Raw genomic sequence first — 23,578 nt, 5'->3', positions numbered from 1 at the left:
AACTCAATCGTTCAAGTCAGCGTCTCGTTCAAAGCTTTTACCCACACATATCCGTTGCTGACCGAAAAAAGTCATAAAAAATGCTGAGGCCGAGAGGAAACGCTACTTTACCCAGAAGCCTTTTCTTTTTCATTTTTTGCGTCCGCCCACCCGCCGTATTTTGATGAGACCATCCCAGGGGCGATAAAGGAGGTGCTTGGAATTCAAGGAACGTTTTCCTTTATGCCCCAGCCATCAAAAGGAGCCGCCCGCCTCCGAGAAATAGATGTTTGGGTATGTCTGCGCGGATAAGTTTATTGATCGGGGTAAGAAAGGGTTTGTTCTTAAATAACGGGGAATAAGAACGTATAAAAGTGTTCTTATTTACTTAGCAATATTGGAATGAGGTACTTTCTTGGTATTCCATATAAGGAAGGGAGAAAAATGAATTAAAGAAAATAGTTCTCGTAACAAAGCTTATGAATATTAGTTACATTGCTGCTCAAAGTATATTTTAAAGTTAGTTATCATGTATCAAAATGATCATGATAACAAACTAACCTTAAAATATTCTATTATAAAAATATTCTGGTAATCTTAAAAAATATTCAGCTTATTAGAATAGTCTTAAAATATTCTAATCGCGCTTGTTCAAATAATACACGCAGTGCGAGAAAAATTATAGTCTAGAATGATTTCCTTTCACATTCTCGTATATTTCACTTATCCACCACATTATTCAGAAATTTGATAATTAGAATTGTCTTAAAATATTAGAATAATCTTAAAAAAATATATCAGATCATCAGATAAAAGTCTTAAAATATATCAGATTTCTGAATAGTCTTAAAATATTCTAATAATCAGATTTCTGAATAATGCTACATTGCTGCTCAAACTATATTTTAAGATAAGTTATCATGTACCAAAATGATATATGATAACTAACCTTAAAATATTCTATTATAAAAATATTCTGGTAATTCTAAAAATATTCAGCTTATTAGAATATTTTGAGAGTATTCAAAAATCTCATTATTAGAATATTTTAAGACTATTATAATAATCAAATTTCTGGATAATTTGATGGATAAGTGAAATATACGAGAATTCATGCGAAAGGATATAATTCTAGACTATAATTTTTCTCGCATAGCACGTATTATTTGGACTAGCGCATTTGAAATGATTGATCAAATTTGATTGTAAATATTGATATAATCGAAATTTTGAATGCTTCCGAAATTGCCTGAATTAAATAAAATTCAAGCTATCCAATTTTACTGAACTTGATTTTTGATTCGAAATGTTTCACAATTTCCTACATTTTTTATATTATTAATTATCGAACAATGGTAATTTGTTATTAAATGCCTATAATCATAATGACATAATGAAATTAATAGTTTATTAAGTTACTTAAATTTATTTATTAACATTTTCGTGATTTAATATAATAAAAAAATATAAAATATAGAAACAAAATTAAGTTTCGCAAACCTCACACCGTACAGAATAACATCATTAGTGTCCTGTAGGCCATTCATAGACTGACTACTCCGACCCGCCTGAAGGCACACGGAAATACTTGAATGACCAGTTTTGCCCTTAGGGCCATCACCGGCCACGGTACAACTCTTCCCTAAGGAAGTATGTCCCGTCATCGATGGGAGGTAGCCATCCCACCCTTTCGTATACCCTCAAGGGTGGCGAGAACCAACCGCCGCACCGGAAGCTTCTTATTCTCAATTATGAGGTGCCCTCCCCGAGGGGCCGCCCTATAGACCAAAACGGATATATTAACTGCATGTCTACCATAGCCTAAAAGCGTTGCATCTTAAGTGAAAAAGAGCTTTATGCATGTATCCTTGCTGCAATATCTGCAACGTATTTATTGCAAAAGCCACAGATTAAAAATCAATCAATCTGTTTAACGCTTCACTGCTTCTTAAATTGTTTCACTTAATTTTTTTATTTTCTAATTTCCTTCTTTATTTCTCTGAAAAAAATATTTCTGATTTAATTTTGTTTTGATTTATTTTCCTTGAAATTTTTCATTCTGTTTAAGACTTCTTATACAATATTCAAAATATTCTTTAATTATTCAACATCAGACACTGAACAAATAAAAAATATTCTTTAATTATTCAACATCAGACACTAAACAAATAAAAAATATTCTTTAATTATTCAACATCAGACACTAAACAAATAAAAAATATTCTTTAATTATTCAACATCAGACACTAAACAAATAAAAAATATTTTTGTGGTATGGAAAAAAAAGGAAAAGTAAATTTTATTTTTATTCTTTAATGAAGAAATATCTTTGTCAATTCTAAAGATTTCGAAACTTACAAGACGCCATTAGACTAGCTACAAAATTTTCAGACACCTTCAGTGAAAAGTCAAATTTTATCTTATCTCAGGAGACAAAGATAAACGGAATTTATATGTGATGTTTACCCACCAGAGAAAAATATTTCTTCAGATGAAACGTGTTTGGTGCTTATCTAAAAAAAAGGCTGATTCTGAACAAGTTCTCTGTTGAATGCGACGATCAAATTATATTCTTATAGGTTTTTAGATGGCCGTCGGTAAAAAGTTTTCATTTTAATATAACATATAGAATGATTAAGTGTAAATTTTTGAGAAATTGTGCTGAACACTGGCATCAAATTTCATATTCTATTCCTACCATAAAGCCGGTTTCCGATTATTTCATATCCTTTGGATTGTAAAAGAATAGTCTTTATTACATTTTATTGTGTGAACTTTTACGGGTAACAATTCTTAAATTTCTTTTCAGAGCGTTGATTTTTGAAGATGAAAAACTAAATTATTTCTTCCTTTCCTCAGTAATTCGAAGATATGACCGATCATCTTATTATTACCCCCTCCCCCACTCTTGGTATTACAAGACTATCCAGTAGTTAAGTCCAATCTAGTAGTTATGACACAATCGTAGAAGTTTTAATAAAATAACAAGGGTAGAACTACATGCATATAAATAACAATTTACATATACCATAGAAATAACTATTTACTGATAACATGAAAGTAATTATCTATTTACTGATAACATGAAAGTAATTATCTATTTACTGATAACATGAAAGTAATTATCTATTTATAACATGATAACAACTATCTACTTGCAATCTGATAGTAATTATCTACTTATGTAGTGGGATTAAAATTTGCTGATAAAATATAGGAGTGAAATTATCAACATATAACCTAAAAATAACTTTCTACATATAAAATGTAAGTAACTGTATATAACACAGGAGAAACTATCCACATATAATACAGAAGTAATTACCTACACATAGAAGTAACTATTTACATATAGCATGAAAAACGATTGGCATTTAACATGAGAATAACTATTTACATATAGCATGGGAGAAATTATATGCATATAATTTGCAAATAAAACCTTCATATAACATGGAATAAATGTGCAGAAATAACATGGGTAATATATGACTAGTAACTACTAAAAGTAACTAGTCAATGTGATGAATCGATTCATCAATATAACACAAAAGGAATTATTTGCATATAATTTGGAAATAAAAACTTCATATAACATGGAATAAATGTGCACAAATAACATGGGTAATATATGACTAGTAACTACTAATAGTAACTATTCAATGGGATGAATCGATTCATCAATCTAATTATAAGACAAAAGGAATTATTTGCATATAATTTGGAAATAAAATCTTCAAACCACATGGAATAAGACGGCATATACAACATGGATAAGATACAACCATTTATTATTAATAGTAACTAGTCAATGTGATAAATCGATTCATCAATTTTACCTGTTATTATTTATAATAACACTTTAGCCACATTAATAGCGGTGTATATATTACATATGAAAGTAAATATCTACGTCTAACAAGGAATTCAAACTATCACAAGGTGATTAAAGGGATACGAATTCAAAAGATGAGAGAGTTAATATGGTTTTATTGGTTCTACATTTACACCAATAAGTACATTGATGAAAAATCTAAAAGTATCTCATTGTTCATAAGAAAGGATTAAACTATTTCGCTTTGGATTGATTAAATTGATTCATTTCATCATTATCAATTCAGTTCGATTTCATCTCTTTCATCTTTTAATCGTTATTTCATCTTAAATTCTATAACTCCATTACATCTTCAATCTCTTTTAATCTCAATTAAAAGAAAGAAGGGGGAAAAGAAAAACCATGATGCAATCATGGGATAAATTTTAAAATGCACGACGAAACGTCATGTTGAATTTTAGCAGTAATTCGAACCTACCAGTAAAATGTGTTCTCGTCTCATAGATTTTTTTAGATATTCTTCCATTAGACTGTGGTTATTTATCACTTTATCTGTACGGTATTCAACTTTCACTGGTATAAATTCTTTCGCACAAAACTTTTGCTGCTGTTTTCTGGTTTTGTGAACCAACGAGCAGCATTGTAAGAAGTGTTTGATTTAGGAATTCACTGTGAAGAAACAATGAGAATCAGGAGACAGATCACGTCTTTTCTGTGATTCTTTTGTTATGTTTAAGTGTTTTCGATTCCTCTTTTCATTCTTTTTACTTTCAAAGTTCCATTTAGAAAATAGTATTTATAAGTTTCAAACATGAAGTGTTTTCTTATGTATGAACTGAATTTGATATTCTGAAAATGTGTAAAGTATTAGTGACGAGAATGCTTTTTAAGGATTTTTTTCAGTTATTGCTTAAAATAAATTATCATGGTTGCAAAAGTATATTGCTTCGAATTTCTAATGTTGGTTCCCTGAGAAGTTAGCGTTCTAGTAAAGAAGAGACTTTTACAGATAGCTTTAATGGATGCTGAATAGATTACGAGTCAAAGGTCACATGTCTTGGCATTAAATTTAGCGATCATTTGGTGCGGATGAAAATTCATCGCCAAATGGCGATAAAAAGGAAGGACCCAGAATATTCGAGAATCTTGGCAATAGTTCCATCAAGAATCAATTTCTGGCGTTTGCTCTGGAACCTTTCATATTCTGTCATGGGAACTATAAAATGTACAATCTAAGTGAAAAAATAGATGAATTTATCTTAAATAGATTGTTAAGCAAAATCTACAGTTGCAACGCTGATGTCCAGCTAGCTCTCACTAAGCTGTTTTGAGCTGTTGTGGTTGTTTAATAATGATTTGTTATTCTTTACTGCAAATCTTAATCTCGTGTCTCACTTCGGTTGTGTTTTAGCCTTTTTTTTTTCGTAAAATAAAGCATTTTTATTTGTTACTGAATTTGTCAGACATTTCACCGTACATTCATCGGACCAATTTTTCTATTGCAATGTTTTCCCCATGTGAGTTTTACTTTTCCTTTTATAAAATACCTAAAAATATATTTTATTTTCAAGAATTTAAGTCTTGTTTTGCAAACCAGTTCGAGTCCAGAAGTGACAATTCTTGGAGCTGTATAACTGTATCTAGAGGTTGGTCAATTTCTGATGACGATAACTTAAAAAAGGAAGGTATTCGGTAAACGCAATTCATTTAATCGTTTAACCCATCTTTCATTACTGTATCCAAGTTTGGACGAAATCAATAAACGAAATGTTTGTTTCTTCGCATTGGATATATAAACATAATAAGTTGATACATTGATAAGTTGATAAGCAAAATTGATGAACGCTGTCGTACCGTTTCGTCATTAAAATGGCGTTTTAAATTTATAAACAAAAATATATTTGAAATTTTAAAAAATCGTAAAGGGCAGGTTGTCTGTCGGTTTGTTCGTGTGAATGCGATATTTCTACAAAATCTCGAAGCTGAATTTTCCCCACATAAGTTTATACATGAAAATTAAAGAGACATGTTCACAATTTTTCAATACAAACTGATGGTAAACTATTCTAATTTGGTTGAAATTAGATAAAAAAAATAGTTAAGCAAATGAGAACAGTTAATCTTCGCAATTCTAACTATCGATTTTTAAATAAAACTGTTTCTTAGACATCCTTATATTTATATTGCTTGAAAATGCTGAAAGCCATTTCTCAAACTTATTCCATCATTTAGATTCATAGCTTTTGAGGCCCTAAGCAGTGTACATTATAAGGCCCCTTTTATTAATAAACTGAACAATTTAGTTTCAAACTTCAACACATTTTTCAGACGTTAATGATTCACATTGCTTTAATTTCTTATTTTATAAACTTTGTAAAAATGTATTGGTTTTTATTTATTTACTACGTTTCTAGATTGCCTGACATTAACATTTGTATACAATACTTTTGAATCAAATGTTAGATATTTATAAATAATATAATAGCTAAGAGAATTAAAAGAAGCAAATAAGAGTCTAAGCAACTGTACTTGATATATTGTCAATTTTTCCAATTTCTTTTTAAATCATTGCATTTTTTATAAACATTTAAATGGCATCTAGTAAAATAATACTTTTTAAATCAACCCGGTTAAATGGTTATCTAAGGCCTAGAGGGCTTAGATAACCACACAAGGCTACTCCGCCCTCCTATTTAAAGGCATTCGGGCTCAATTTGATTGACCAGACAACCGAGTCAGCATTGGCAGGAACTTGAGTCCTAAGGGCCATCACCGGCCACGGTACAAACATTCCTTTGAGAAGCACGTCCCGTCACCTGGAAGTGGTATAGCCACTTCCCACCATTTCTGTACCCATTCGGGCGGCGATAACAATCCCTATTTCGGAAACTTCTCATCCTCATATGAGGTACCCCAGGTGGGAGGGGCGGCCTTAGATAAATGTTTAGTCGGAAATCCGCCATCATTTCGAAAGAATCATGGAGTATGCACGAAAGGAGAAAAATTTATTAAATACAAAGAAGTTTCAAAATATCTACTATTTTATACATTTCACATTACTAATCCTTCATTTTGTACTACATCCAATTGCCTTTGAGACATCCTTAATATTACTTAGAAATCTAGGGACCCCTTTCTCAAACTTTCCTCATCACGCACGTTGACTATCTTAACAAACCTCATCCAACTTCGGATTACGTGGTAGAATCTCCGAACAGATCACGACGCAGTTACAACAGGCAAAACGAGTCAAACAAATCAAGCCATTATTACCCTAAGTTTGTTACAGTCCCGAAGACCGCAGGAAACATTTCCATTTCACTACCTGGTCCCAAGGTGACTATAATATATTTAACAAATGTTTGGTACTTCTTTAATAACTTTTGAGACAATTCTATAGAATCTTCTGAGAGATTTGTAATTTTATCAAAGATAGGTTCAATCTGAGTGGGGAAATTACTTATTTAAAACTCGAATTACTGAGATTTCGTCTGTACGTTGATTAGTATCAAATGCAAAGAAAATAGTATTGAGTATTGAATTTAAGCTGCGTAACATTTGATGGAATTTATTTACTTCATTAATCTGCTTAACATTCCCCAAAGGGCAGAGTTTTCGAATTTCCAAGAATTCTTCACTATTTTCCGAAACTATTGGATTATTTATCGTTCCTATTGGAATGTTTATGGTGGAATTATTTAACCTCTCATGTAGATCCCATTAAATATATTTCTGTAAATAATTCAAAATATAATTTATTCAATAATATTATTCATCTAGAATTTACGAATAACAGCTTTTGATCGAGTATTAATATTTGAAATAATACAGTCAGAGTGATGTTTTTTTGAAAAATAAAAATTATATTTATCGGGTAGTCGTATATTCTTTAAAAAACTACCACGTCAAAAAAAAAAATGAAAATAATAATAATTTGTTTTTGTTTTTCAGAATCTTATTTCTGCAATAATAACACTACAAAAATTAATCATACAAAGATCTGAGGAGAATTCATTATATAGTGAAGATCACTTGCGTACTTTTTCATGTTGATGCCACAAAAATGATTCAATGTCTAAACAAATTAAAGATATTAAATTATTTTTTTCTTTTTCTTTTGATTTGGTGACTTGTATACTGGAAATATGTCTTTATAAGAAATGTGGTAATTAAATTAAAAAGAAACAAAACTTAATCCGAGGAAAGTTTTTTTGCAAGGTATTAATGATATGGGAGAAAGGAAATTGAATGATTGAATCCTTTTATTGAACTTGATTTGTTTCATATTTGTAAGGATGAACTTTTATACCCCTATTTCAAGCATAATAGTTCAGAATTTTTTACATTTGTGTATCACCGATGTTAATTCATTATTTTAAAATTTTAAAATTTAATGACTAATCAATTTAATTAAATTTTGATTGCATATTTCTGTCGCCAATTGGTGATGAATTTCTGGAATTTCAGCATAAAAGATGTCCCGTAGTTTTTATAATAATAAATTATAAATAAATTAATTAAATACCTGATATAAAAAATTCTTGAATTTAAATCTTTAAATAGTACATCTCGTGATTTTTGGCAATGATTTCATGCTTTTTCAGGCCCTGAATTTTTGACTGTGTTTTAAAAGTTTTTGATTTTTTTCGAAATTATTTTTATTTAGATTTCAGCGGCTTTAAATAGAATTTTTTTTAATAAAAATAATAAATTTGTGTTATTTTGATCATTGCATGTTTTAAAAAAATAAAACAAAATGAATTGAAGATGGATTCGGTAAAAATTTGGGGTCAAATTACTTTCATTGGCAATAGGCCTTCGAAATTATTACCTTAAAAAAGGTAATTATATTATACAAATAATGAATCCAAAAAAAAGTAATTATTATCATTATTGTCTTTAGTGAAAGGACTGCGAAATAGTAAATTTGAAAGTTGAAAATCAAAACTAGAAATAAAAATTATTTTAAAAGCTTAAAAAGCTATAATAATATATTCTTTCATTTCTTGGGGGCCACAGTAGCCAGGTGGTAAGGTCTAATCTTCGGGACAATTGGATTTCAGGTTCGAAACCAGATTCCACCCAAGATCCATCGTGAAAGCGGCTCTGGTGCACGCTAAATCCCTCAGAGCCAAATGCCCAAGTGGAAGTATGGTGAGGGAGTGCCAGCTCAAGTGTCGTTCTCGCTCTCTGACCACGGTTCAAAAGTAAGACGTCTGTCTCCAAATAGCCTAAGTGTTGCTTTAAAACGGGACGTTAATTTGGCTAAACTAAATTGTCTGTCATCTTTCAATTATCGCAACCATCACAATTTTAGTTTGAAACAAGAGAAACTGTATTGCTTTCAAGTATCTCATTTTGACAACACACTCTTTAAAGTAAATAAATAAAAATTCTGTGAAACTTTCTGATATATTTTAATTTAATTTCTTGTAACATAAATGTTTACTAACAGACGTCTTGTAAGTCAACATCTTAGCTCATAAATATCTATCCATTAGACAAATTAAACAAAGATATAAAAACCGGAAATGGCGTAAACATTATTTGTGAGAACCTATATATTTACGCTATTTCTGTGAAATTCTTTGAGAAAACTACTTTCTTTCAATCCTTTACTTACGGAGGAATAAACGAAAAATTCTTCATGGCCTACTGAATTATTTATACACTTTTCAAGCGTATAGCAATACCGATGTTAAGTATCAAGTAGATGCAATTTAAAGACACCGTCACCTTCAAAATGCATTATAAAGATGCTTTTAAAGAATAAACAAAAATGACAAAAGCACTTACTTCAAAAGCCTGGAAATGTTATCCGTCTTGAGCGCTTTGAAGTTCGCGAATGCCGCGGATTGGCCGTCGCATGGCTGAGGTTGGGGGTCAGGAGGTTGGGGAACCCTCCTGAAAGATTAAGAAACAAATACTGTTAGCAATAAATTAAAGAAGGATTATATAGATAAAAATATAATTCAATTTATCCAAGCTTTTAAAATTAATTCTTTTTCTTAAACCTTTGAATTCAACGATAAAAACACTTTTGTTTTAAGTTCTAGGATAAATAGGTTTTTGGTGTTTTCCAAAATGTATCAAAAATGTATCAGTTGTAACTTTAATTGTCTTAAGCAGCTGCACAAGGATTTTTAGAGTTTCAGTTTAACTTTAGAGACCGAAATACTTTCATCTGAGTTATTTAGTTATTAAATTTCTTTTTCTGTTTGGAAGTTTCGCCAGTAAAGTTTGTCCGTTGCATTTCTAACAAATGGCTATGACTTATTAGATCCACTGGAGTGTGAATTCAACTTTAATTCAGAAACTTTGCTTCAAATTTAGCCCTTAATTGGCAAATGCTGAAAGATTGTTATAAAAAAGTGTTTAGGCTCACATATTAAATCATATGTATGCTTATATGTTTTTTTTTAATTTTTAAAATTAATTTATTAATTCTTAGAAATGCATATTAATTAAATGATTCTGATTAGTATGCAGACATCAGTGCATGAAGACACGCTTATAATACTCATGTAAAGCATTTACAGTTGCAGATTTACCATAATAACTACTAAAAACATATTGCCTTTGAGCAACCATACCAAATAAAAGGTTAAAATAAACGAATAATGGTTTTCCTCATGACTGCATTTTGTTTTAGACATACACACAGTATAAAACTGTTAGCACACGTATAATGCATGTGTGTGCTAGATTTATTTTATAGACACCTTCAAATTAAGTTGTTTTTATTTCTTCTTTTCGAAATCTTTTAAGCTTATTTTGAAATAGAGGTTAATAGAGACCTTTCACTCTATTTTCTAATATTCGGCACTTCATTTAAACTCTTAGCCAATTAATGCGTTTCAGTTTCAAAAAGAAGAGAAACGCCTTTGAATACGCTGTCAACTTCTTTTTTCCCCCTTCAATTTCCATTCGTTTACGAGTACACACGCTGCTGTTTTTATCTAAAATGGCTAGGATCCGGATTCATCCGAGTATCTTAAAATATGCGTTATATTTATTTACAGCAACATGATAAGATAAAAATCCATTGATTTATGATTGCCAACGATTTTTAACCCTTTTAAAATAACTACTCTATTTAACAATATCGTTTGCATTATATGTGTAATGCGTTTGTGGAATTAAATAGCAAATACATAAATAGTGGTAATAATACAAGAAATTTTGAAGAACACATTTTTTATTAGCGAACTCAAATTCAGAAAAATAATTCCTTATTAAAATTTAAAAAACCAAAAGAAAATCATAAAACCGTTACTTATAGACAGTAATGCTTGAATAAATTCGAATTTATAATCATATTCATAATTTATTTTAAATTTTTAATAAAGGGTTAGGAATTTTCTTTGTTCTAATATTCTCATTATAACTCAATTTCCATATTGTAATGCTTTCATTGCCTGCCTTTTAAAATTTATTTTTTTTAATAAAAATTAAAGTCGAATTTTTATTTGATTTTTATTTTGTAATAAATGATTTTTTATTAACTTTGAGGGTAATTTTTTAATTTTTGATTTAATTTTTTATTAATTCTTTTGCTGGGTTTTTTTATTTTTCTAAATTTTTTTCATTTTTTAAAATTACTTAATTTCCTTTATTTGTTATTTATTTTTTAAAAATTCACTTAATTTCATTTATTTTTTTAAAAAATTCATTTAATTTCATTTATTTTTTAAAATTCACTTAATTAATTAATTTCATTTATTTTTTAAAAAATTCATTTAATTTCATTTATTTTTCAACAATTTATTTAAAATTCATTTAATTTCATTAAAAATAAATAATTTTTTAAAAATAATACTTTTTTAAAAAAAATTATTTTCTACTTTTCAGTATAATAATAATAGATTAATTTTTAAAAAGTTTTATTTCGTTTCCACCTATTTTTGATTCCTTGATACTCAAGGATTTAAAACATTAAAATATTATATTATCTTTGAAAAACACATAACACAATTTTCAAACTCTAATACATCAGAAAATAAATACAAAACTGATTCCAAAATTTGATCTTTAAAAATTAAAAAAACAATTAAATAAAACACATGAAAATTTAAAAAGGTATAAAAGAAAAAAAAATTATCTTCTTCTTTATAAAGACTTTAGAAATAGTGGGTAAATCGATTTCCTGAATATATATTTTCAGAGTTTTCCTGAGTATGAATTTTCTTATTCCAGTCGATAGTACATTTCTGAAAATGACTTTCAGGAAAACGTGTTTATCTCTGAAGTAACCTCAACCACTTGATATAGGGTTTTTCGAAGAGCTTGGCACTTTCTTCCCCACAAGTGGTTTTAGTTTCCTACGTTCTTTTTCCACAGGAAACTCAAATAGCAGCCAGACTTACATCTCAACTATCGCCAAAGATCAACAAAGAAATAAACCAAAGTAAAGAGGTTTCGGAAGACTGTTTAAGTACGTGGAAAGGACGGAGTGGTCAGAAAATAAGTGGAAAGTTTCAACTTACAAGAGAGGGTTAAACTAAAATCTCTTAAACAAGATATAAGAGTAAACAAACAAGAAAAAAAAGGCTTGATTTCTAAAAGTAAAACAGCTATTTGAAACAGTTTGTTACCTTTCTTCATTGTTTTATGTTCTTTGATGTGATCTCAGTTAGACATCCCAAACAGATATTGAGTTTTGTCAAAGATAAAGAGATCAAGTACTTATAGCTATTAGGAAAAGAAGTAACCTATTTTTAAGTCATACACGATCGAGGAATGCTATCGATGAATATCACTAATGGTAGTTAATTTCTTATAATTAGCATTTTCTTATATCTGAGAGGAATCAAGAATAATAAATTTCTATTAGTGTACTAAAAGTAGATTTCTTTATTTTATTATCTTTAATTATATTTGTTAATTTATTATTCGGGGTTTCACATAATTAAGGAATCATGAAATTAAATTCTTTTTTAAATCGCAACTAGATAGCGCCACTTTATGAAATCAAAATTTAATTGAAATTATTAGAAAAATTTTAATTTAACTGACAAACTTTAGATATTAAAGCGAAATATCGTCATCTAGAAACCAAACGAACAAAATTTCAAAATTCTAGAACAGTGAAAGTCATTGAGAAATCTATTATAAAAATACGTTTTTGCAAATATTGAATTAATCAAATGAAACGAATGTTTAAAACTTTCCTCTTCAACAATAAGAATAATAAAGTTACAAAACTTCATTTAGTTCTCTATTCCAGAAAGAACCTTATTCAATCGAATTAAATTGCAAGTCCATGAATGTCATTTAATTGGACAGAAATATCATGCACATTATTATTTAAAAAAATTATGGAAAAATTAATTGCAGAATTAACAGAATTTATCTTTTCTTCATATATATATCAGCTATTTACGTAAGCCGCCCATTTTTCTACTAAAGTGTTTACCAATATTAAATTAAAAATGATTAGAAAAGAAGTATATGTACGTACACTGATGTCCAAAATTAAGGTCACAAAAATGTTTTTCAAAGTAATTCTAAATGGCTACCAGTAAAATTTAAACAAGTTATATTTTACACATTGTGAAGGACCGGCAACACTATATTAACCTTTCTTGTGGGAAAAAATGTTGTTTAGCATTAGTTTTTGAGGAACTAATGAAATTAGACCGTTTAGGTATCTGGGACTTCTGTCTGCAATTTTGTGAATATTGAACTAAAACAAAAAATTTAACATGTTTCCTGTGAGAATGAGTTCTCATAATCGTTTAGAGGATTCTTTGAGATGGGGAGCCGTTGGCAGGCTTGAAGCTGGGCAGTCTCAAGCGGAGGTGGCTCGATGATTATAAGTGGCATCGAAAGTGGTATCCAGGTTGTGGAATCAATTCCAAACAATGGTACTGTAACCAGGAAGGCCGGCCAAGGCCGTCACAGAACAAAGATGCCTGCACAGGATCGCTATTTGGCAGTAAGCGTACGACGATATAAGCTGACAACGGCTCCTCAACTTGCTCTTGACCTTGCTGCTGCGTCTGGAATAAGAATTTCCAAACAAACAGTATACAGACGTCTAGCAGAGAAGACCCTTTATGCCCGGCGACCAGTTGAGTGCGCCCCTTTGACTGCATCCAACAGAAAGACCATTACTTGTGGTGCCTAACACAGCAGTCTTGGACACAGCAAGAATGGGGGCGTGCTCTTTTCAGTGATGAGTCGAGATTTACCACACAGAGTGACACTCGTCGAATCTTCATCTGGAAAGAGCTAGGAGCTCGCTATCATCCCTCCTACGTAAAAGAAATCGACAGATTTGATGGCAGAGGAATCCTTATCTTGGGTGGCATAATGTTGGGCAGTCGTACCCCACTGCACGTCTTCGATGCGGGTACTGTCAATGCACATCTCTATAGAGATGAGATCCTTGAAGCCTATGTGAGGTTGTTCCGATGGGCTTTTGGTCGAGACTTCATATTTATGGCCGATAACGCGTGTCCACACTGAATTCAGATCATTGATGATTTTCCTGAGGAAGAGGATATTCGACGTATGGACTGGCCCTCGAGGTTTCGGATCATAATTCTATTGACCATGTTTGGGATGGTCTCGGAAGAGCCATTGCACAGCGTAACCCCCCTCCTAATACCCTCCAAGAGTTAAAAGTCCCGCTTTTGGAAGAATGGGCTTTGTTGCCCCAAGCATTTATTGACACCCTCATAAACAGTATGAAAACTCATTGTGAAGCCTGTATAGCAGTGCAAGGTGGTCACACTCCATATTAGACAGACTTTTCCCTAGAAAAATGCTTTATCTTTGATTCATAATGTAACACTTTTTGATATACCCTGTTTCTTAATTCCAAATTAAAATCTTTTCCATGTTGTTATGTGTCTATGTTCTTTCTTCCATTGTAGTGTACCTCTGTGCCAAATTTCGTATTTACACAGTGAATAGTTTTTCCCTTTTCTCAGATTTTATGTTTGTGACCTTAATTTTGGACATGAGTGTATGTTAGTTATTTTTATACCAAGCAGACAAAAAGTAAAAACTTGCCTAAAAAATAACAATTAATGATAATTAGTTAATAACAATTAGTTCAGCTCATGATTTATATCGGTACTTTAAAAAAGAAAGCTTTTTAATCAACAAAGTTTTCGTTCTGCGAAAAGCCATTTTTAGAAGTTCTGGGTAAGAAGTTTCTGGTCTGTATAAGAATTTTACATATAAATAGTTAGCTGAATTTACTTTACATATACTGAATACTTTACATATAACACTTTTTTTAAACTATCTTATCTTTAATTTAGTTTCCATTTGGTTCTCTATTTACACACTGCGGATACTTGCTTGAAGAATCGATAGCTTCTGAAGAACCAATTAAACCTTTAAAAGGCCATTTTTTCTAGTCATATTATGTTAAAATATTTTTAGGCTTGAAATTAGAATAAGAAAAGGGAACCATTTAGCTAATTAGATAAATTTAATTTGATTCATTAATTAATTTGGTTAATTAATAATTAAGTAACAAATCAAGACACATCATTTTATCTGAGATAAAGAACTGAAGCATCTAAGTTTCTATCTTTCTAAAAAAATTTGTCTGAACTTATGCCAACCTACATAATTTCATACAAAGATTGATAAATTTGGTGGGAAGCATACTTCCCATGGCCCTAGAAAGGGTTAAGGGAACTGGCTGAAAAATGAACCAATGAGCGAAGTCATTCAAGTCATGTCATCCTGACATGACTACTGCTAGCCCATCTCGATAAATCTCCAAATACCAAAACAAATACAACAAATTAGAGTTTCGTGGCAAAGTTCCACAGGTTTAGATTAAAAGGCATTCGCGAGGAATTACTTCAGTGTGGCATATCTTGAACGACTTCTTTGCCATGTTATTTTATAGTAGCTTCCTTAAACTGACGATTTCCCCTATAGAAAGCTGTTTTCCTTTCATAGGACCTCACAGAGGCGCTCCAGTTAAAAATTCGAATATTTCAAACCAACTAGCACAATGAACTTTCCTCTACATCATCTGCATCCTGACTGATCCGAAAAGTGAGGACATCCATACGCAACTATCTGACCTTAAAGCATGAGATTTCTCCCCATTTCTGAAGATATTCATTCATATTTTAAAAAGTATTAATGTAGCCTTTTTTTGATTAAAAATTACAGGAAACAGAAAATCCATAAATACTTTATGGTCGAATTGCAGTCACATCATTTTCTAATAAAATTCATGTGCAATTCGTTCGATGTTAATATATATATATATATATATATATATATATATATATATATATATATATATATATATATATATATATATAAATATAATCTTATTTTGTTTGAAGCAGAATGCAGGTTCGAAGACACAGATGAGGCATTTTACATTTTAAAATTAATTTTAATATCCATTCCGGGAAAGCAATTTATTTACAAGTAGAGACGGGGACAAGGCACGTCGGCCACAGCGTGAAACAAAAGCAGAAGTAAGAAAAGGAACGAAACAAATGATCACTAGTCTTATATAACATGGAATTCCGGCCACGTGGCGATTGAATACACGTGTTGACCTTTGGCAAGGGCAACGGAGAGATCATTTTCGCTTGATATGTAGAAATGATTGCGCAGTAACTTTTATACATCTTCATACGGGGAATAGTATCAGGAAACAAGAGAAAACTTTAGAATGACCCCGACATAGGCGGAATTAGGCAAAAAAATTTAGGAAATTAATTTAGATTAAATTAGATATTAAAATATCATTATATAAGGTATATTCCCTTTTTCAATTAATTCCCCTCAGAATTCTTTTTGATATGTACATGGAACTTCTTGTCAGATGGTCATGTATGATTACTCCGTTCCTTGCCAGTGAGGTTGTGTCACTACAAAATCCACTGTCTATGCAAAACATCAGTCAGAATCGGCATAGCATGGATTGGAAGATTGGATATACCACCCATGCTGAAATCCTGTTCATTTATTTTTATCCCTTTCGTTAGGATAGAGAGCCTATTGAATGATAATGGGATAAGTTATAATCTTGGATAGAGTGGGGGAGTTATAAGTGGTGTATTCTAGTAACACTTTCATTGAAAGGGTGCAATGAAGCTTTATGTGCGATTGTGAATACCTGGTCTTAATGAATGTGTGAGAAATGTGTGATGTACTCTAACTCCATTGGCACAGTGTGAAGCAATCGTGAAGGCAAAAAAAAAAAAAAAAAAAAAATGAAATGACGTGGAATTCTATAACTCCATTACATAGATATCATGTCGTGACATCATCGTGAGTGACTAACCTAAAGGGATGTGCGAAAAACTGAAAAAGTATGGAATGCTATAATTCCAATGGCGAACGTAGTGCGAACATGAATAAATGACCTAAACGGATATGCGTACAATAACTCCATTGACATGGTGTGAAATAACCATAAATGATGTGCAAAACGTGTGTACAAAATATGGGATGGCCAGGAATTCTATAACTCCATTGGTGTAAATTGTCATGGCGTTGAGTGATCGTGAATGACCAACTTAAAGAGATATTCAAAAAAGAAAAAAAAATAATAGCAGAGACTGGTATAATTTCATTGGTAGGGAATAATATGATTATGAACCACATCGCAGCAAAGAATCCAAATATCACTTGGATTCTTTGTTGCGATACTCGGATACTTTTGTACTTTGGTACGCGGATACTTTTTCAAACGCATTATTATCTATCATATGTTGCCAATAAGGGATTGAAAGATGAGATGCCAACTCATTAAGAACAAATTTATTTGCCAAAGTTGATTACCAGTTTATATCAAATTAAAACAAAATCAAATTTATAATTTTACAAACTTAATTATTGCCACATTTTTCCCGATACCAATTTTTTCATCATGTCAAACTGAAATTCACATATCGTGTAAATGGATATCTTTTCGCAATTTCCTACTGAGATTTATATATCGAATTCTAAGGTATCCGTGAAATAACAGCAGTTTAGGAAACAATTTTTATTATTCCATATATGAAAATCCGAGCGAGTTCGTTTATTAAAAGAGGCTCTCTGCATTCGAGTTTTTCGCGGAGAAATATTGCAACGTCAAAAATTATAAACTCTGCTGAGAAAAATTTGTCCATGTAACTATTTACCAGCACTCCAATGAGAGAGGATCATACACAGATAAGAATATGATTTCAATATGAAAGAGAAATTTAAAAGTAAATACAGTTCTCCCCAAATAACGACAATGTTAAAAAATAATAAAAACATCCAGCCCTAAGGAACTATAACAAGTTTCCTTACTGCATTTATGTATAACAATAGACTGCCTGGTGTCAAGTACGACCGAAGAACTCATGCATAAACCATTCGTCTACAGAATAGTATTTCTTGCACTACTTTTTGAAGATAGGCAGAAAAGTTTTGAGTTCAACAAAAGAAAATTTATGAGGCGAGGCGAGGCGAGGATCTAGGTTGCCGTCATAACACCTGGAGCTTCAATGACACTGAGAAGGGTTTCTGGATTTTTTTGAACAAATGAAAATGTTGGAATAGGATAAATATTATTTGAAATTTGTACTTTGTACATTAAGAATGTTTATCTGTATCGAAATTTAGATTAACTATATCAAAGAGTTAACTGTCTATAGTTTGGAATTATATCAACTTGTTTGTGATTACGATACTTGAAAAAGAAGAAAATTAGGTATGTGGTCTTTTAAAGCAGAAATTATAAATATCTTCAAATGTTTTAAACTGAATTCATTTTTAAAAAAATCTGTCAGTATATTTTTAGGTAAAAAAACACTATAACTCATACATGCAACACGTTAGATGGGTAAAAATTATCATATTTATATTAGATTTGAAAGCCAAAATCACATCTGTAACGAATTTTGAACTAATTCCGTTTATTGGTTTACTGTCCATCATGTGTACGCTTATTCGTGTTTACGTATACGTTATAACTCAAAAATTCAGCTAACTATTTAATATAATTTTTGTAAGTAGCCTTGATACAAACACTATAAATTTCTATGAAATGTTGGATGCCATCAGTAAATGGTTAGTGGTTCAAAATATCATGTTTCCCTTCACTTTGCTAAGAAACTAAATATCGAATGAATCTTATTCAGTAATCATATGGGAAAATTCAAGGAAGAATACTTCCGCAAGTTTTTTTCTTTAAGCCATGTAAATCATATTTCTCTTTGAAAAAAAAAGGGGGGGGGGGAAGTCTCCCAAAAACTTTCTCGCTTTTGCTTTCACAAAGGTGTTATCCTTGAGAACGCCTTACATGGCACTGGAGCACAATAGTTACGAAATATTAACTCTTGGCGTGAATTTGTTATTTTGACTGAATTTGGCGTGTCATCCTTGGCGAGGTTTTTTGGCGATAAATCCAAGGTTTGCAGTTACTAATTTGTGATTTAGACACGTTTTTATCAATCGATTGAAGCCAAAATTTGACACAAAACTGCACTTGTCGTCACAAAATCCCGTGATATATTGAAATCAGCGCGTTTTTGATCGCTTTTACATATTTCGGAAAGTACAAATGGTGAATCCTCGCTGCATTTGGCTCAAAATTTGACTGCTGTCTACCCTACAGATATTAAATCTGTGCACCGAATTTTATCTATCTAGCTCTCCTGGTTTATAGGGTTAACTTTTATTCAAACAGTCGGACAGACGGCCTTGTTCTTATCAGATTTTACTCAAAATTTTAAAGAAATCTGCGAATTTCTAATTTCAGTGCAAAGACCATGTACCGAATTTCAGCCGTCTTGCTCAAAGCGGTTTTGAGTTACTTTGTCACAGACAGACGGATATTTTCCAAAAATGTGTTTTTCGAACTTAGAAAGGTCTAAAAAGCGGAAATTCCTTATAATCTCAAGTTCGAATTATTTGATGATTACTATATTTTCTCCGTACTACGCATACGAGAAAGTAAAAATAGTAAATGACAAAAATAATTCGACTAATATTTTTTTCTTTAGGCGAAAAGAATGCATTTCTGGTAAATCAAAAATAATTTTAACGATTTATTTTCTTTTGGAGAAAACTAAATAAATTCTGGTATATCAGAAATAGTTCCACTAATTTTTTTATTTGGAAAATGAATAGAGGATAACAAATAACTTTTTCCAAATGTCCAAAAGAAGTTAATTTACAAATAACTTTACGATTTCTTTCCCTTTTGGTTCGTTTCTGACAGATTGTAAAAACAATATTTTAATTTTTTTCTTAAAAAAAAAAGAGTTAATTTCTGTTAAATCACACAAACAAAATTCTACTAAATCCATGTCTATAAATTTGTTCTAAAATAGAAAAATAATTCTACTAATTCCATTACTTTTGGCAAAAGGATTAGTTTCATTGTTTTGGATCATAATTTATTCTGTAAAATTTCTTTTTTCACAGAACCATGATTCTTTTTACTTCATTAAGCCAAAACATTCATTTTACTTGTAAACTTAAAAAATGAAAATCCGAAGAAACATTTTTGGAACCAACTCTTTACTTTCTTCAATAAAAATTCAAAAAGAATTTTTGGAAACTTCTTGAACTAGAAAAATCTCGCATTAGTGATCCTGAAAAGTTTCCCCTAACGGTTATTGTCTTCAACAACAGTTTGTTCGAAAGATTAAGTCACCGCCCGCCTTAAATCTATTAAGAGAAGCCTTTTCACTTAAAAATGGGCGATCCGGTCGTGTGTGAGTGAGTGTCGCACTAATCCACTCTCAACAAAGGAGCTCATTCGGCGAAAGACGGAATTACGCCCGATTTGATAGTCTCTCAACCAATAGGATCAAAGGATTTCTGCGGGATATTACTCGCTCCAGATGTAATGAACAAAGATTCATTCTGTTGAGAAAGTTAAGAGCAGTCAACGCAGGAGAAAGTTTCATTTAGTTAAGTAGATGAAGGTAGTTACCACTTGATAAAAGTCGCCGTACTTTTGTGTTTAGCCATTCAGATGTAGATAAAAAAAGAACTTTATTAAGTTAACTGATATAGGCAGTAATTTTAATCATCATAAAATTTTTTACATGCATTTAGATCATGGTAAAGTAAGTCGTAGCAATTGTAAAAGTTTTATTTGCATTTTTATTTCCTCGTATATAAATTACATTAAAAGAGAAGAAATCATCCTTTCATCCTTAGGATTTTGAAGATTTCTTAAAGTTTTAGAAGTCTCTAAATACGAATATATCTTTTTGGAATAGTGTCTGTCTGTAACATGATACTTGCAAACCCAAAGCTCTATTGATCTGTTACTCTTCTTTGTCATAAATCATATGTTTACAGTTTCTCAAAAGATAACGTAATTCTTTGATTAGCAACCGATATTAGTAGTTGCGCTCCCATGGAAGTTTTCCTATATTGCTTTAATAAAAAATTCTCTGCTTTACTTGAAACATACCCACTAATTGGCCAAATCATTATAATCCCTTGACACCTATGTGCATATCGGCCATAACTTCACGTTGCTGCCCTGGCGGACGAGATAGTTATAAAAAGGGAATACAGGACAAGTGAAATATCAACTGGACTGTGTTGCTTGTGAAGCAAAGGTAAGAAAAGTGATTTAAATTAATTTGTAAGGCGAGGTGATAGAAGGCGCTCGAAGAATCGGGACCAGTATCATCAAAACGATTGTGTTTGTGAAGTGTTCGAAAGCAACAGTTATTAATGTTGCAGGTTTGTAGTCGATGCAGGCACTTGAATGCTGGACTTGAAAGGAGAATTGCTAGAGCTGTCTTGTCCAACAATAAAGTTACCGTACTTCAAATTCTGAGGAATCTTAAACAAAAAGCTATTGCGAAAGCATCTGAATGAATTGTACTACACACAGTACACCGTATGGGCTATGGAAGCCAACAGCCTATTATTTAGAAAGCCTTTACCGTCTGTCTTGAACGAAAGAAGACGTCTCAAGTTTGCTAAGGAGCAACTGGAGATAAATGGAACAGAGGATGAATAGATAAAAGCATGGAAGGCTTACGTATTCTGTGGGATCATAATCCCGATTTCGGCCATTTAATGGCTGGTCAAGAGGCTGTCTTAATCTCGGCGTTTGAGAATATATAATAAAATATGATAAACAACACTTTAATATAATAACATCTTATTTTATATGCATTTATCTTTCTTGGATAATTCTCCAAATTACTAAATCATCAGCAGAAGTCACAAAAAAATAATCCACCCAATGAGTGACAGTAAAGGACTACAAATAATTTCGCCTTTCAAATGCAGGGAAACATTTCTTAGTTTTTGTGCCAGAATTCCAGTTTGATCCATTCGTTTTAATTAAATCAAATCGAGTAATTGAAAAAAAATTGTTCTATTTGTTCATAAACGCTTAAATCCTCTAAACAAAATCTTTTGGGCTCCTGGGAAATCTTTTTGTCATAGAACATTGCCCGTTTCTTTCATCATTTTCACTTATTAGAACATGATTTTTGTGCTTGCCGTGAATTTAGCGATCCCATTTATCTTGCAACTCTTACTTAGCACCTAAAATATCCTACATCCACACTGAAAAATCTTTGACATAAGAGTTCTTAGCAATCCTTTTTCGAGAAAAAGAAACATTAACATTTTTAAATTTATAGAAGATAATGAAAAATTACTGAGTTTAAAATAATAATACAAACTTTTTTTGAGTAATAATTTAAATTTTCTTAGTACTTTAATCATAGAACATCGTCCATCCTTCTTTAGTACTTCATTTTCGAATATCTATTTTCTACTTAACTTTTGTGTACACACATAGAGCAATATTTCTTCATTTATATTTCATTAAAAATGTTTTGTACTTTTACTTAATCCAATAATTTTAATTTCCTTTGCATTCTAATAACAGAACATCTTTCATCCTTCTTTAATTCTTCATTTTCGAATAATTGTTTTCTTCTAAACCTTTGTGTACACAAATAGAGCAATATTTCTTCATTTATATTTCATTAAAAATATTTTGTACTTTTACTTAATGCAATAATTTTAATTTCCTTTGCATTCTAATCACAGAACATCTTTCATCCTTCTTTAATTCTTCATTTTCGAATAATTGTTTTCTTCTAAACCTTTGTGTACACAAATAGAGCGATATTTCTTCATTTATATTTCATTAAAAACGTTTTGTACTTTTACTCAATGCAATAATTTTAATTTCCTTTGCATTCTAATCACAGAATATCTTTCATCCTCCTTTAATTCCTCATTTTCGATTAATAGTTTTCTTCTTAACCTTTATGTACACATATAGAGCAATATTTCTTCATTTATATTTCATAAAAGAATGTTTTGTACTCTTACTCATATTTTACATTCTCATTTTTATTCTTTTAGTATTTTTGATTTCAGGAAATAATCCAGTGTCTTTTTTTTTATTACCGTTGTATATTTTTATGTATTGTCGCATGTTTTTTAACATTTGTTTTTGTTCAACAAGGCATGCAATTATATACTTTTATAATTATTTTATCTTTTCATTCTTTTAAAATCAAGTCCATCTACAGTTATATCAAACCGGATAGAATCCATATAATTTCTAAGATGGAGTGGTCTTAAGATATCAAACTAGTTGAAAGTTCCATGTATCCCATGGTTCAATGGATAAAATCGCAAATCCTCTGCACGGAATTTCGGAATTCACACTTTCCAAAAGAGATTCACACCAGACGAATCGATTTCAGAGGAATACACTACCATAAGACAATAGACTTTCCTAAAGAGATCCCCCAATTCATTTTCGGTCCCAATCGACACTGGAGCATCCCA

General features: G+C 30.9%; 1 protein-coding gene across 2 annotated transcripts in view; it reads right to left on the bottom strand.

The window, feature by feature from the left end:
• The window catches only part of LOC129981048 (vesicular glutamate transporter 1-like), a 475,319-nt gene that overhangs the window by 204,410 nt on the left and 247,331 nt on the right, over window positions 1-23,578 (bottom strand). For both annotated transcript variants that reach the window (XM_056091661.1, XM_056091662.1), the window contains exon 2: window positions 9,611-9,718. In XM_056091661.1, coding sequence (XP_055947636.1) covers window positions 9,611-9,718 — 108 coding nt within the window. The remainder of the gene's footprint in view (window positions 1-9,610; window positions 9,719-23,578) is intronic.

The sequence above is a fragment of the Argiope bruennichi genome, chromosome 8 (genome assembly GCF_947563725.1).
Source record: "Argiope bruennichi chromosome 8, qqArgBrue1.1, whole genome shotgun sequence".
NCBI classification, from domain to species: Eukaryota; Metazoa; Arthropoda; class Arachnida; order Araneae; family Araneidae; genus Argiope; species Argiope bruennichi.
This window is presented reverse-complemented; position numbering and strand designations above follow the sequence as displayed.